A 16,870-nucleotide genomic window follows, 5' to 3' on the forward strand; every position below is an offset into this window, starting at 1 on the left:
ACGCCCAGGTTCTAGCCCGGATGCCAGCCCAGGAGGACCCGCCCGTGCCGGGAGGGCGAGCAGAAAGCAGGGGTGGGCGACCTGGGGGGAAGTCGGGGCCATCCGGTGCAAAGTGGGAGCGAGGGAAAGCCGTATCCGGCCCGCGGGTCAACCGAGGTGTGGAGGGGATTCCTGGGTCAGGTCCCAGAGCAGCTGCCTGATGAGAGGCTGAGGTTCGGAGGCCTCACTCATCCAGCTTGGACCACACCACGCGCCAGAGATGCTCTGGGGGGGTGAGACTGAACACCTGGCCCCGACTTGCCACCATTGTTCATTCATGACAGCGTTTTTACAGCCTTACATGATTGAATTCTTAACTACTGGCGTCGTATTAGACAGATTAACTTCTAGTACGTAACTACTAGACAGGTGAAATAGGACCAGAGGCCACAAGGGGTTGACCTGAAGGCACCTCGAGTTCTCCCAGTCTTCCTGCCTTCTTTGTTTTCAGAGAGAGTTGGAGGTTTAGATTTTACAGATGACAGAACCTAGCATAGAACCCAGAGCTTCTGACTCACAGGCTGATGTTCTCTTCCCAACTGCTCTCTCATTATGGATAAAGAAACTGCGGGAAAATCTGAACAGAGGGAGCACAGTAAGTCAGAAGATGTGTGAAGGAAAGTGTTAGACTGTAGAAATGCCTGGAAACCTTTCTTAAAAACTGGTACAAATTGGGATCTTAGTTCCCAAGTTCTCATGCTGGGATCTCCCTGCCTTTAAAAAGAAAGGGGGTAATAATTTTCGCTATGGTACCTCAGTGTGGAAGTGAGAGTCTACTTTCATAAATAGTAATGGAAATTAAATACAATATATTTTATTTTAAAATTGTCTTATCAAGATTGAATGTTTTACCAAGATATCGTGGGGACCTGTTAAACTTAAAATATTGTGTGCAGACAAATTTGTTAGAAATAATAGCTAATATTTATTAAGCATTTACTATATACCAGGCACTGTGTTAAACATTTTGTTTTGTTTACATTCAGCAGCTGCTGTATGTGGTAGATTTGTCCTCATTTTTATAAATGAGGAAGCTGAGGTACAGAGAAGTTAAGTAATTTGTGCAAGGTCACATGCTAGTGTTTGGCTCATCAGGGATTCAAACCCAGGCATCTGCTTCTGGAGCCAATGTTCTTAACTAGTATTCTGACCCTCAGAAGTGTTGATTTAATGAAAGGTAAAGGTGATTCACAAGCAGATGCCATTCTTATTCATAATCTTCATGTTGGCTTTTATTTGGGGAGAAGAAAAAAATAAAACAGGAAAAACAAACTCCCACTTAATTTTTTCAAATTATTATTTCCTGATGAACTTATCCTTTGAATAAAGCAATTTTTTGTCTCCATTTCCTGTCTTGGACATTGTGTTGAATTTCGCTTTCTCCTTTTTTATGTCACTCACCTAGCTGTTTCTTCTGTTTAGACACAATGCTTTGTTCTTAACAATTGTAAATCTGACATTTTGCAAGCAAGAATATTAGTTTTTGGAAATGCGAATTATTAATTTAACTGTGTCATACAAGTTTATTATTACCATGATTTTTTAAACAAGGTTGTGTTTTCTTTGGATTGTGCCCTTTTCAGATACTGAAATATTTAATTATTCACTGGAGGTGTGAAACAGCAAGAATATCAAAGGGAGCATTGCTAGAAGGAGAGCTAGTGATTTCCATAGAAGCATTAAATTCTAAGCACCAGGCAAATACTCTTCATTGTGTAACAACTAGTAAGTGGAGGAAGAAAAAATACTGATTTCTATCTTTGTTTTGTCATGATTTATGTTATAGTTTATTTAAAAATTTCAATTAGTCATCTTTTATTATGTTATTACTCCAGAGTTGTTCCATAATTAAACTTAAGTGATTATGAAATAAGTATCTGGTGATAGATTTACAAATCTGTCATACAGGAAAGGTGATTAGGATGACTTATCAAAGTATTATTTATTTTACTGGTTTAAGTTTAGATTGCTCAGAAACAATCTAACTCTTGCTCTTGGTTTTAACCTCCTTTTTCATAGCTAAATTATATTACATTGAATTTTGTATCCTTTTCCGTTCATGTCCAGCCTTTGGTAGTTGGAAAAGAGCACCCCCCCCCCAAAAAAAAGAAATTAAATGATGAATGGTGCATACTTTGATAATCCTAACTTGCAGTTAATTTGAAAATATATATCTCTTCCATTTGGCTCTTACTCTTTCATCATTTTTGCCTGTACTCTTGGAAAGCTGATGCATCGAGTGGCCCTGACACAATTAATTTTCTTGAACTTGTGAAGTGATAACTTTTTTGTCTGGTGTGTGTGTGTGTGTGTGTGTATGGTGTGTGTGTGTGTGTAGGTTTATTGAAGACTACTTTGGAATGAAGTTGTCCCATCAGCCTTAGAGGAGTCACCCTGAGTCCCAGTTGAGACTGGATAGTACTTTAGGCTCTACAAGACATTTTCTCACCTGAACTGGAATGACCTGTCTTCTCTTTATTTACCTAGCAGTAAACATTCTCAAGAGGGGTATGATAGTTTGGTTTGCTGTTACTCTGCATGAACTCCACTCTGATTGGACAGAGTTCCCACCATTGGTGAGAGAGGTGGTTAGTTACATGGCTAGGGTGATACTGGTCTGCATACGGTTCTCTTAGCTTGTGCATTGATTCTGATCCAGTAAACTGTGCTCAAGGTGGCAGGGTTGATTCCACTCAAAGAAAGGGACTTGAGCCACAATAGCTTTTGGCAAGAAACTGAATTCCGTAGACATTTTGAGCCTAATGGGCCTCTTCAGCCCGTTTAGTATAAGGGGCCTTTCTCTTCTGCTTATTGTCTCTTTATTATTTTTATTATTTTTTTGACAGGAGGAAAGACGATATGTGCTTGTCATGAAACATAACATTATAGAAACATTATGGAAAATGAGACTCTTCAGTAATCTCACCTCTTGAGATAATTATTAACATTCAATATATATTCTTCTAGATTTTTCTATGCATATGTTCAGAGTCTTTCACCAGGTGGATAAAAAGCCAGATTGCCAGCATTCTGGGATTGAGGGATTGGGGTGCGGGGAGTGGGGGGGGGGGTTGTATCTTAGCATTCAATGTTTATGTTCACTCAATCCATTTGTTTTTAGTACAGCTTTAGTTCCCAGCCCAGAGACCTATGCTTCTATCTTTTCAAAGAATAACCTCTCTCCAACCCCTCACCAAGGTTAAGGAGGGCCAGTCCTTAGAAGGCTGCATGGAGAAGGGAATCGAAAGAGCTGACTACTTCTTAAATTCATTTTTTCATCGACTCTCCTTATTTTGGCTCCCACTCCTACTTCCAGAGGTTCCTAATACTGCCATTTTTGAGTCTTTGGGGATTTTGTTGTATAATTGGTTTTGTTTCTTCACCTTTCCCTTTTTTGGCTTGTAATTCAATTTTTCAGGTCTTGAGTCCGAAATCCTTTCCCACTAGTCCTTCTGCTTTTCTGTTTCTATAATTTTATTATAATCATCTTTCTCTCTTACTCTCTATCTTTGTGGGTTTATTCCTTTAAAAAATACTCCTTTTCCATTTTATTGAGATTTCAGGAGGGAGTAAAAGTAGATGTGTATGTTGAATCTGTCATCTTTACCTGAAAGTGTGGATTGGTGTCATTGGGCTAGGTCTGGGAACTAAACCTGGGGCTGCTGTAACAAAGTATCACAAACCGGGTGGTTTAAAACAAAGTAAATTTATTCTCTCACAGTTATGAAGGCCAGAAACCCACAATCAAGATCTCAGCAGGGTTGGTTCCTTCTGGAGGCTCTGAGGGAGAAATCTATTCCTTATCTCTCTCCTGGCTTCTGGTAGTTGCCAGCAAGCCCTTGGTGTTTCTTGACTTGTAGATGTATTGCTCCAATCTCTGTCTCTGTGTACATGTAGTGTCCTCCCTTGTGTTTGTGTCTTCACATGGTCTTATAAGGACACCAATTGGATTTAGGGCCACTCTAACCCAGTATGACTTCATCTTGATGACATTTATGAAGACCCTATTTCCACATAAGGTCATATTCACAAGTAATGGGCCTTAGTTCTTCAAAACCTCTTTTAGAGGCACAAAATACAACTCACAACAAACCAGAAAATTTTGTTTCTGGAATGATCCATCTGTGAGAAGCTGAGAGATGACTATATATTAGGTTGGCCAAAAGGTTTGTTTGTTTTTTTCTGTAAGGTGGCTCTAGTAGTGTTTAGTTGTCTTTAACTTCATTCAGAACAATTTTGTTAGATTGTATTGTGACAGCTGTCAAATCAGCGTGCATTTAAAAAAAACATCAAAATTGGTGAATTTTTGTGTAGCCATTTTAATATCGAAGATGGAAGAAAAAATCAACATTTTCAGCATATTATGCTTTATTATTTCAAGAAAGGTAAAAACACAACTGAAACGCAAAAAAAAAATTTTGTGCAGTGTATGGAGAAGGTTCTGTGACTGATTGAATGTGTCAAAAGTGGTTTGCAAAGTTTTGTGCTGGAGATTTCTCACTGGACGATGCTCCACGGTTGGGCAGACCTGTTGAAGTTGATAGGGATCAAATCGAGACATTAATTGAGAACAATCAACATTATACTGCACGGGAGATAGCCGACATACTCAAAATATCCAAATCAAGCGTTGAAAATCATTTGCAGGACTTCCCTGGTGGTGCAGTGGTTAAGAATCCGCCTGCCAATGCAGGGGACATGGATTCGATCCCTGGTCCGGAAGATCCCACATGCCACTGAGCAACTAAGCTCGTGTGCCACACACAACTACTGAATCTGCATTCTAGAGCCCGCGAGCCGCAACTACTAAGCCGATGCACTCTAAGGCCCATGTGCCACAACTACTGAAGCCCGCTTGCAAAGAGCCCATGCTCTGCAACAAGAGAAGCCACTGCAATAAGTCCGCACGCAGCAACGAAGACCCAACGCAGCCAAAAATAAATAAAATTTTAAAAAAAAATCATTTGCACCAGCTTGGTTGTGTTAATTGCATTGATGTTTGGGTTCCACATAAGTTAAGCGAAAAAAACCTTCTTGACCGTATTTCCACATGTGATTCTCTACTTAAACGTAACGAATGTTACGTTCCATTTTTAAAACAAATTGTGACAGGAGATGAAAAGTGGGTACTGTACAATAATGTGGAATGGAAGAGATCGTGGGGCAAGCGAAATGAACCACCATCAACCACACCAAAGGCTGGTCTTCATACAAAGAAGGTGATGTTGTGTATACGGTGGGATTGGAAGGGAGTCCTCTATTATGAGCTCCTTCCAGAAAACCAAACGATTAATTCCAACAAGTACTGCTCCCAGTTAGACCAACTGAAAGCAGCACTCTGAAAAGCGTCCAGAATTAGTCAACAGAAAATGCATAATCTTCCATCAGGATAACGCAAGACCGCATGTTTCTTTGATGACCAGGTGAAAACTGTACAGCTTGGCTGGGAAGTTCTGATTCATCCGTTGTATTCACCAGACGTTGCACGTTCGGATTTCCATTTATTTCGGTCTTTACAGAATTCTCTTAATGGAAGAATTTCAATTCCCTTGAAGACTGTGAAAGGCACCTGGCCCAGTTCTTTGCTCAAAAAGATAAAAAGTTTTGGGAAGATGGAATTATGAAGTTGCCTGAAAAGTGGCAGAAGGTAGTGAAACAAAACGGTGAATACGTTGTTCAATAAAGTTCTTGATAAAAATGGAAAATGTCTTTTATTTTTACTTAAAAACTGAAGGAAATTTTTTGCCAACCCAATAATTTTTCCTATCAGTAATTGTTGAAGGCTTTAACAAATATTATTACTGCAGTGTTTCCCAAAATTTGTGCTACAGGATGTTTATATAAATTATGAGAAAGGAGTTATGCAGTCATCTAAACTTGAGGAATGCTGGTTAAAATCAAATGAGTTTTGTTACTTTAGATCTTCTCAGAACCTTTAATATGCAAGCACGGACTGTGAATCTTTAAAAATGGGCTGTGGTATATAGCATTTCCCAAACATATTTGACCTCGTAGCTTTAAAAAAAATAATCTTCTGTTCTATAAAGAGAATTTGGGGGAATGCTGTTGCTTTAAAAATATGTGTTCTGTCATCTTTGCATTTGAAGGGTAGCACTTCATTTAATACAGAAAGATTAGAAGCATAGCTGAAAATTTGGGGCTGGGTTGGGTGTGGAGCAGGCAGAATGATTGCTCTCCCTGCACACGTTCACCTAAAGTGACCCATTTTCAACAATTGTTGATATACTTGTTAAAACTGAGAAAGGTTGTTAGAGGGAACAGTGTGATATATGCAGTTGAGAAACATCATGGACACACTGTGAGACATACAGTTTGTGGTTTGTTTCTTGTTGATATTCTAGCTCCTCGCTAATCACTGGTGTCAGCCTGCTACTACCTTCCATCCCTGTCCCAATCCCAATCACCCACTCCTTTAGGTCAGAATCAGTGTATACCTGTGAGGAACGCTAAGTTTAAAAAAAAAAGAAGATGGTTTTTGTTAAATATTCTGTGCTACCTGGGCTCAAGCCTTTTGAAGTATGTATCATTTATCCAGAATCATTCAAAATCTGGAGATCCAGAGCAATGCTATCTGGTAGAACTTTTTGTGATGATGGAAATGTTCTTTATGCTGTTCAATACTGTAGCCATTAGCCACACTTGGCTATTGAACACTTGAAATGTGGCTAGTATGACTGAGGAACGGAGTTTCTCATTTGATTTAATTTAGTTAGATTTAAATAGCCTCATGTAGCTAGTAGCTACTGTATTGGACAGCACACATTTTAGAGAATGGTATTGCCTCTCACCCTAGATCAGTGGTTCTCAACCTTTTTTCCCTGCCTGAAGAATACATATTTCTTGAGGGAAAGACACATTTCCATTAGTTCTTGTGGCAGTGATTCTTAGATTCTTAACTATGGGGTCGCATCCCTCTGGGGGAAGGCATGTTCTATTTGGGAAAAAAGCCTCCAGGTGATTCTGATCTTTTCCCCCCTCTTAGGTGCCTGCTTCCTCCCTTACCCTCTTTCGCTGAAGAATTATTGCTCTAAGTGACCGAATGTTCAGATTTAGAACTCTAGGTACAGATAATTCTTACCTGATAGTCTAGTAAAGAGTAAATTTACTAAAGAGTAAATTGTTTAAAAGAAAGGCCAAAAATTTTAATTGAATCTCATACTGGAATATGAGTTATTGGCATGATATACTCTGGTTACTAGCAACAGTCTGTGGTCTTCCTATGATCCTTTTCTATCAGGAATAGTAATATCCAAAGAGGCAGCCCTGGTGTTTAATACAGGTAAAAAGAGTTGCTATTTGGTTCTCATCTCTAAGAAGTTATTCTGCCCCTGAACAGTTGTAGCCTCATAATACTTCTTTGGTGCCTCCATTTTTATTGAATTCATTAGTAGTGACCATCTTTTAATGTTCTGTATCTATAAACAGTGATTTCAGGCTCCCGTATGATTCTTTAGATGAAATCCATTGAATTGCGTTATTTATGATACTTCTTTGTATTCTGTTTCTTACAGTTGCTTCTGCGGGAAGCATTTTTGGCGGTTTGGTCCTCAAGAAGTTCCTAAAAGGTAAAGAATTACCCCACTTCCACAAGATTAAATCTCTTCCTGTCAATAAATTTGGTATTTTCTGAAACAGACTTAACATATACTGAAAGATAGAGTTGTCAGATTTAGCAAATAAAAATACTGGACACTCACTTAACTTTGAATTTCAGATAAACAATGAATACTTTTTTAGTATATTTGCATGTTCCATGCAGCAGTTTATCCTGTAATTTATCTGAAAATCCTGCTGAAAGATGATCTATAAAATTGTACAGATACAGGAAAATTGTATAGACCTAAGACGAGATACCTAGGTCACTGTAGCTTCTCTGAATACTCTCTATACAACCTCAGGCAGAATTTTCCCAGATGTACAATACAATTTTTAGTAAAGTTTTTGTTCCCATCTACCTCAAAGAGATAATATATGGAGAATGCTTTTACTATAAAAGATTTGGACTGGTATTAATACTGTTTTCCACATGCCAAGGTTTATGGTTTAGGAGTTTTCAGTGACCTTAGTTTTAGAAGTTCTTTCCTTTGATTTGAGAATAATCTAAAACCAAGGGACATACATACATTATTTTAAGGTGACCAAAATGATTTGAGAACCATTGTGCTTTCATTTTTATCTTTTATGGTTGTGTGGCTTGTAAATATTATCTAATGGGTCTGTCTTTTCCTAATGAGTGGTTAATTTACAAATTTTACAAAACAATTTTTTAAAAGAAACTTTCCCCAACTAAACCTGGAATACAAGTAGATTGTGGTGGGTTTTTTTTAACTTTTTATTGGAGTACAGTTAATTAACTGTGGTGGGGTTTTTTGACTTATGTTTGTCACTGCTTTAAGAAAATATGCTATATATTAAACATAGAAACAATCAAAAAGCTACATTAGAAGGGTATAATGTTATAAAGTAAATGTTTGTGAAATGTATTACCATTGGACTTTTTTTATTAGCAGGGTTTCTTAATGCTTTTTAAAATACAATCAATTTAAAATTTTAATTTATACCCAAATCGCCAGCAACTCAATTACTGCATAAACCAAAGTACCTTCCTTTATCTTGGTCTTATCAAAGAAAAGAAGAAACTATTTTTTTGCAACTCACAATATGAAAGACTAAAGACATAAACATATAGGAAACAATTCTACCTTTTGAAACTTCTTATTTGAAGTAATTTTTAGTTTGAGCATGGGGATTTAAAAGTGCTTGCTTGTTAATTTAAGGGTCATCAGGTGTATTTCCTTTCGCCTATGAAATTGTCTTGGCCCTCTGAATCTACCTTCCAGCTGTCTGTACACTGGATTCTTAATAAACCTCAGCTTTTTGCTCTGTGGTCCTAATTTGTTTAGATTCTGCTTGGTGTGCACACATTTAAAAGCAGTAATTGTGGAGGAAAAGTAATACAACAGAAAATAGAGATTTTTGTTCTTAGCTCCATAACAGATGTTCTTTGGGAGCTTGGGTAGAATGTTCTCCCTGTAGTAATAATCAAAATGATGATTTATTGAGCATTTACAGTGTGCTGAGCTTTGTGCTTGACACAGAGGGGTTACAGTGGTGAACATGATAGATTTGGTTTCTCCCCTTAGTGCCATATTTAAGATATCTTAATCATCTAATTATACTGCCTCCCAAAGCCTATGCCTGGAAGAAAGAGAGAATCAGCTTACTGTCCTGGAGAGTTTGCTGCAATTCTAAGACTTTTAGAAAATCTGAATTCAACTTTAAGAATCATGAGTTGACTGCCTCAAAATCATCTAGTCTATTTATCAATCTTTAGTTCTCTTCCTTTTTGGATGATGCCATTGAGATGATGCAAAGAGTGGAAAGGCATTCTTAATGCCACTGCTCCAGTTAAATGTGTGAAAGTGCTTTGAAAGAAATGAAAATTCATAAAAATAAAAGGGAATATGTTATTAACTCTAGGGAGGAGATAGGAATATTTCCTGCAACCTAAACCTAAACTGCACAATGAGTGGTTAGATCATACGTAGTGCTGCTTCTTTGACTAATATTTGTGAAAGTGCTTTGAAAAAAGTGAAAAGCCATGTAAGTACAAGGAAATGGTTTTATTATCATTGTTAATACTAGGGAAAAGGTATTGAGTATAGTTTATGGAATAACCACCTATTTATTATGTTAATATAAACTTTAGACAGTTTGTGTCATGTTGACTTAGTTTTAATTTGTTATTTTAAAAGCTCAAAGCAATTTTGTGTATATTTATTTAGTCTATTTTCATATCCTTGTGATGAAGTGGAGGTGGCTAACTTTTTGTACAAAGAGGAAGTAGTGCACATCAAATACACAATAAAAATTGAGTCATTTGCTCATAGTCAGTCACATTTAGTAACCAACTTTAGCCTGTCTTCTCTCTAGCTGTTAGGGCTCATGATATTAACTTCCACTTAATAATGCTGTTTATTCTTACTAATTAGTAACAAAAAGACTCAGTGAAGCTCACAAAGGAAACTGTCCAAGACTAAGATTTGAATTCCTTAGCTCCTGACTTATGTACCATTAATTTTGCCCTTATTACTATTGTTATTTATTTAGCATTCCTATAACATTATTAGCAAACTGCTTTAAATTGGTCCATTCACAAATCTTTACACTATTTAATTAACTTCATCAGGAAGTCTCTGGTGGCTGATTCATTAACCATCAGATTTCCCAGTGCTAAAGAATTTCGTACCTGTACAAAATTAATATGCCTCCGAATTCAGTTTGTTGGCTATGTCATCCTCTTCATTGCTCAGTTGATTTCTCTTAGTGCCTAAAAAGAGGTCTGCCCTCTCTTTAGGGGAACTGTACTGTTGTAGAGCCATCCAGCTTCAGTTTTCTTTACTCTTCAATCTATTCTTTCAGAGTTGTATCAAGGTACTTTTTCTCTGGATCTGAACCACTTCAGATCAGTTCCTATACAAACAGGCTCATATTTCTGGGTGTTTTATTTATGCTGGATTAATAAATTGATGACCAAGATAATCTCCGTTTTTCTACCTCTCTAACAGTTTATGTTCTTTTTAAGTTTTCTTTTGTCTGTGGTACCTAACTGTTTGAACTTTTGTCCAGTAAACCTTTATTGAACCTCTACCTTGCCACAAGAAAGTTATAATAAGAGGTACCTCTGAAAATAAATGCAGTGTGATAAGTACCATAGTGCTTCTTTGGTAACACAGAGGATATTCCCTAAATAAAGTTCAATCACCAATATGCCTTTCTTCCCTTTATTATTCTACATCATTATTCTACGTTTACTTCAGATATCTTCTACTTTTAAGGCTTTAACTATCATTTCTATGTTGATGAGACTTTTTTTTGTCTCTATCTCTAATGCGTCTCCAGCTTTGATTGTCAATTGGACTATTCCATTTGAGGGTTCCTCTGGAATATCATGTGCAACATGTCTAAAATAGGGTTCATTTTCTTCAACTAACTTGCTGTGTAATCTCCATTCCTTTCAGTGATACTAACATTTTCATAATTCTCCAGGCTTAAAATTTTTGGCTTTTTTTGAGGGGAAGGGGAAGCTTCTCCTTTTCTTTTCTCCATTATCTAATGTAATTGAATTTTTGGTTAATTCTGCTTTTATAGTGTAGAATTATTATTTATTAAATTATGTATTAATTTAAACACAGCTTTATGTTCCTCCCTTAATGACTCCCAATTGCTTATTAGAATAAAACACCTCAGACCCGGTTTGAGGTCCTCTGTCAATTAGAATAATCTTCTGCACTTTGAAGGATGATGCTCATTAAGATAGATAAATTCTTATGTGTTTAAAAATTCTCATTCCTTTATATTAACATATGTACTACTATTCTGCATCATATAGTTATCCATTTATGTAGCAATCTATTTACATATTCATTTGTTATCCATTTATGTAGAACTAATTCTATCATATATATCTATTTGGTGAAATGGGATAGTTTTAGCTTGTCCTTCTTGCCCAGATCTAGAAGCTACTTCCTAACATGTCCTTACTTTAGTGAAGAAAAGAAGAAAAAGAAAGGGTAGAAGAGAGTGATGAGATGGAGGAATATGAAAAAAGCCATATATATATAGGTCTTTATTTCTTTCACTGTTTTTTTGTCTCTCCTAGCCATATTATTTTTACTTGTTTTTTTTTGTTTGTTTTTGTTTTTGTTTTTTTTGCGGTACGCTGGCCTGTCACTGCTGTGGCCTCTCCCGTTGCGGAGCGCAGGCTCCGGACGCGCAGGCTCAGCGGCCATGGCTCACGGGCCCAGCCGCTCCGCGGCATGTGGGATCCTCCCAGACCGGGGCGCGAACCCGGTTCCCCTGCATCGGCAGGCAGACTCTCAACCACTGCGCCACCAGGGAAGCCCTTTACTTGTTTTTTAATCTTATTTTAAATATCTTCTTATTCCCATGTTTATTGACATAATTTAACTCTTTACTAAAATACAGTTTGGCCAATCATTTAAAAAAATGTTCATGTATTTTTCCCAAGTAAGAAAATTTACAACCTTTGTTTTCTCCAAAAGACTAGATAGGAAAAAAAAAAAAAAAAAAAGACTAGATAGAAATACCAACCCTTGAAAGTGGGGAAGACAGTTTTGCTGTTGATGTATGGTTACATAGTTATGATAGATCAGCTTTTGCCTCCAAAATGGCATCAGGGAGATTTAAAAAGAAAAATATTTAGTTTTGTCCCTTTTGTTAATTTGTTGGGAATGGAAGTCAGGAGTTGTGCTTTTCATACATTAGAGAGATTGATGTGTCCAGGCTTGCTCAACATTGAGTGAAAAACTCACAATGGTGAAATCTTGGATGCCTGACTTAATATATATTTTTAAAATCTGAGATTCTCATAGTCAAAATTTAAAATCTATAATAATTTTCTATCTTACAAGATCAACAACTCTACATCTCACTACTTATCTAACACTTTTTCTCCTGGGAGCTCGTTTTGTAGACATGACCTCATTCTCAAGAGCTAGGTCAGACATAAGTTATCACCATTTCTGTTTCAGAGATGAGGAAACTGAGACTTACCTCAGTCTCGGATATTAAGTTTAGAAGTAAGGGAAGGGCTTCCCTGGTGGCGCAGTGGTTGCGCGTCCGCCTGCCGATGCAGGGGAACCGGGTTCGCGCCCCGGTCTGGGAGGATCCCACATGCCGCGGAGCGGCTGGGCCCGTGAGCCATGGCCGCTGAGCCTGCGCGTCCGGAGCCTGCGCTCCGCGACGGGAGAGGCCACAACAGAGGGAGGCCCGCATACCACAAAAAAAAAAAAAAAAAAAAAAAGTAAGGGAAGAGTTTGGGGACTTAGGTCATTGGTTATCCTGTGAGTTCACACTTAACCCTCACGCTTTTGATACATTCTAAATAGTCTCTTGCTGCTAAATTTGCATAACACATGGCAAGATTTTATAAAGAGATTGACTGAAGATCAAGAGAAGTTAAAATAAATGAATTTGTCTTCTTTTGTTTCTTTAATATTTAAATATGCCCTTTATTGGTTTGAGGAAGTTCTCTTTTAGTCCTGGCTTGCTGAGAGTTTTTATTAGGAATGGATGTTGGATTTTATCGAATGTTTTTATGCATTTATTGAGAAGATCATATGATTTTTCTTTTTTAGGCTGTTAATATGGTGAATTACATTGATTTTCAAATGTTAAACCAACTTTGCATTTCTGGGATAAATCCCAGTTGGCCATGATGCATTATGTATCCTTTTTATGTATTGTTGGATTTGATTTGCTGACATTTTATTAAAAAATTTTTTTTAAATAAATTTATTTATTTTGTTTATTTTTAGTTTTGGCTGTGTTGGGTCTTTGTTGCTGCGCACAGGCTTTCTCTAGTTGCGGTGAGTGGGGGTAACTCTTCGTTGCGGTGCATGGGCTTCTCATTGCGGTGGCTTCTCTTGTTGTGGAGCACGGGCTCTAGGTGCATGGGCTTCAGCAGTTGTGGCTTGCAAGCTCAGTAGTTGTGGCTCGCGGGCTCTAGAGTGCAGGCTCAGTAGTTGTGGCGCACGGGCTTAGTTGCTCCACAGCATGTGGAATCTTCCCGGACCAGGGCTTGGACCCGTGCCCCTTGCATTGGCAAGCAGATTCTTAACCACTGTGACACTAGGGAAGCCTGATTTGCTGACATTTAAAAAATAATTTTTCCATCTGTGTTCATAAGAGATATTTGTAGTTTTCTTTTCTTGTAATGATTTTGTCTTATTTTGGTATCAGAGTAATGCTGACTTTATAAAATGAGTTAGGATGTATTCTCTGTTCTTCAATTGTCTAGAAGAATTTCTGTGGAAGGTATTATTTCTTCCTTAAATATTTGGTACAATTCATCAAAGGAAGCCGTCTGGGCCTGAATTTTCCTTTGTGGGAAATATTTTAACTACTAATTCAATTTATTTGATAATTATAGGGCTGTTCAGGTTATTTTGTTTTTTTTTTTTGAGTAAGTGTGGGTACTTTGTACCTTTCAAGTTATTTGTCCATTTCATCTAAGTTGTTAAATTTATTGGCATAAATTGTTCATAATATACCCTTATTATCCTTCCAACACTTGTAGAACCTCTAGCAATATCACCTCTCTCACTCCTGATGTTGGTGATTTATATTTGTTCTCTCTCTTACTTTCTCACTTTCTCTTTCTTTAATCAGTCTCACTAGAACCATATTCTTTCTGTTGTATTCTGTTTCATTGATTTTCACTCTGATCTTTTTATTCTTTCCTTTCTTCTGCTTGTTTTGGATCTCTTTTGCTTTTCTGTTTCTAGTTTCTTAAAGTGGAAGCTGTAATCATTGATTTGAGACCATTCTTTTTTACACTGAAGTCATGATATTCTTTTAAGTAGTTCTTTTAATAGTTCTAAAGTTTTAAAATTATATTTAATTATTATTATAATTATAATTAATCTAGAGTTTATGTTTATTTATGATACAAGTTAGGAATCTAATTTAAATCTTTTCTTTTCCCCAATAATTTGTGTTATTATTCTTTCATAAACTAGGGCTCTATATATGCTTGAATCTGTTTCTGGGTGCTCTAGTCTTTATGTCTGTCCCTAGGCCGGTATCATAGAGTCTTATTTCCTAAAGCTTTAGAATTAATCTTGTTGTATGATAGGGCAAATCCCCCCTCATTTTTTTCCAGAATTGCCTTTGGTTTTTAAAACCATTATCTTGCTTATGATTTTTTTTAAAAATTTATTTATTTTTGCCTGCTTTGGGTCTTCGTTGCTGCGCATGGGCTTTCTCTAGTTGAGGCGGGCGGGGGCTACTCTTCTTTGTGGTGCGCGGGCTTCTTATTGCGGTGGCTTCTCTTGTTGCGGAGCACAGGCTCTAGGCGCGTGAGCTTCAGTATTTGTGGCATGTGGGCTCAGTAGTTGTGGCTCCTAGGCTCTAGAGCGCAGGCTCAGTAGTTGTGGCACACGGGCTTAGTTGCTCCGCGGCATGTGGGATCTTCCTGGACCAGGGCTCAAACCTGTGTCCCCTGCATTGGCAGGCGGATTCCCAATCACTGTGCCACCAGGGAAGTCCCGCCTATGAATTTTAGTTAAGTTTAGTTAGTTAAGTTCCATGAAAAATCTTATTGTGATCTTGATTGTTATTATTCTGAATTTGTAGGTTAATTTGGTAGCAGTTAGCATTTTTATAGTATTAAGTGTTTCTTTGAGTTGATATACTTTATCATTTATTTAGATCTTCTTTTTCTTAAAAAATATGTTATTTAATTTTAATTGTCACAAGTGGGAGGTAGGCCTTATAATCTCCAGTTTATAGATTCTAGAGAATAAGGGACTTTCCCAAGAGCGCCTGGCTAGTAAAGCTGAAGCCATCCTGACTCCAGAGGCCATTTTGCTAGATTTTATTATTTGTTTGATATATTTTCTTCTCTCCCTATGGGCTGGGCCATGTAACTTGCTTGGGCCAGTGAAATGTGAATGGAAGTAATATGCACCACCTCCCAGGAGAAGCTTTAAGAGCCAGTGTGTTTTTTGGTCATAGATCCTTTTCTTCTGCTATGAGGCTAGGATGCCAGGCTAGGATGCCTATGATGGAAGGTGCTCCTTTAGCCTGGAACCTGCTTTGGAGTGACTCCTTTTTGTGCTTGCCTGGCATGCTGCAACCTCTTAATTGGTTTCTAGAGTTCTCAAAAAGGCAATTTGATATTGTTGTTATGTTTGGTATCTCCAAGGGAGAGTGAGGGCCTGAGACCTGCTCTTTTGCCATCTTGCTGATGTCATTCCTATTTAGATCTTCTTTTATGTTAATACTTCTTTTCATAATCCTAGACATCTTTTGTTGTATTTATTCCTAATGTCTTATAGATTTTATTGCTATTGTGAGTGGTATTCATTTTTTCAATATTACTGACTCAAACTGTTACAAATTTTGATAATTTATCTGTAGGTTCTGTTGGATCTTCTATAAGGACAGTCAAAGCATTTCTAAATTCTTACCATTTTTTTCTTTTCATTTTCACTTCTTTTATGGCTTATTTCTTTTCCTTGTCATATTGCATTAGATAGAACAATATTAGTATTGGGTAGAAGAGCACAGGTGATATTAGGCATCTGTGTCTTGCCTTCCTTCAATGATATTACTTAAAATTCTACCATACAGTATGATTTTACTGTAGTTTTTTGATATTTGCTCCATGTCAGGTTAATGAATTTCTCTTCTGTTCTTAATTTGCCAGTAGTGTTTGTTATAAATGAGTATTGTATTTTCAAAAGTGCTTTTTCTACATCTTTTGGGATTATGATATGGTTTTTTAAATCTTTATTAATATGATGAGTTATGGTGATAGACTTTCTGATAAAAAACACCCTTGCTGGTTGTATCACAGTTGCATTATATAATTGTTACATATCCTGGATTTAACTTTTGCATCTATATTCCTAGTGAGATTGGTTTATATTGTCCTTGTCTTATTTTGGTACCAAGATTATACTAGCTTTGTAAAATCAGTTGAGTAGGTTTATCCATTTCTGTTCTCGAACATTTTGTATCTGTTCTCTGAAAATTTGGTAAAACTACCCTGTAAAAAAACCATTTGAACCTGGTATTTTGGGGGTGTGGGAGGTGAAGAAGGATTTTTTTTGTGTGTGTGTGGTACGCGGGCCACTTACTGTTGTGGCCTCTCCCGTTGCGGAGCACAGGCTCCGGACGCACAGGCTCAGCGGCTATGGCTCACGGGCCCAGCTGCTCCGCAGCATGTGGGATCTTCCCGGACCGGGGCACGAACCCGTGTCCCCTGCATCGGCAGGCGGAC

At 37.4% G+C, this 16,870-nt stretch overlaps 1 protein-coding gene across 1 annotated transcript in view; it reads left to right on the top strand.

Annotated features, from left to right (window-relative positions):
- Positions 1-208: 208 nt before the first annotated feature.
- TOP6BL (TOP6B like initiator of meiotic double strand breaks) overlaps positions 209-16,870 on the top strand; it is a 99,926-nt gene continuing 83,264 nt past the window's right edge. Inside the window, exons 1-3 of the mRNA XM_055091496.1 lie at positions 209-634; positions 1,623-1,764; positions 7,572-7,625. Of these exons, the coding sequence (XP_054947471.1) occupies positions 518-634; positions 1,623-1,764; positions 7,572-7,625 (313 nt within the window). The 5' untranslated portion in view covers positions 209-517. The remainder of the gene's footprint in view (positions 635-1,622; positions 1,765-7,571; positions 7,626-16,870) is intronic.

Source organism: Physeter macrocephalus, chromosome 16, assembly GCF_002837175.3.
Source record: "Physeter macrocephalus isolate SW-GA chromosome 16, ASM283717v5, whole genome shotgun sequence".
NCBI classification, from domain to species: Eukaryota; Metazoa; Chordata; class Mammalia; order Artiodactyla; family Physeteridae; genus Physeter; species Physeter macrocephalus.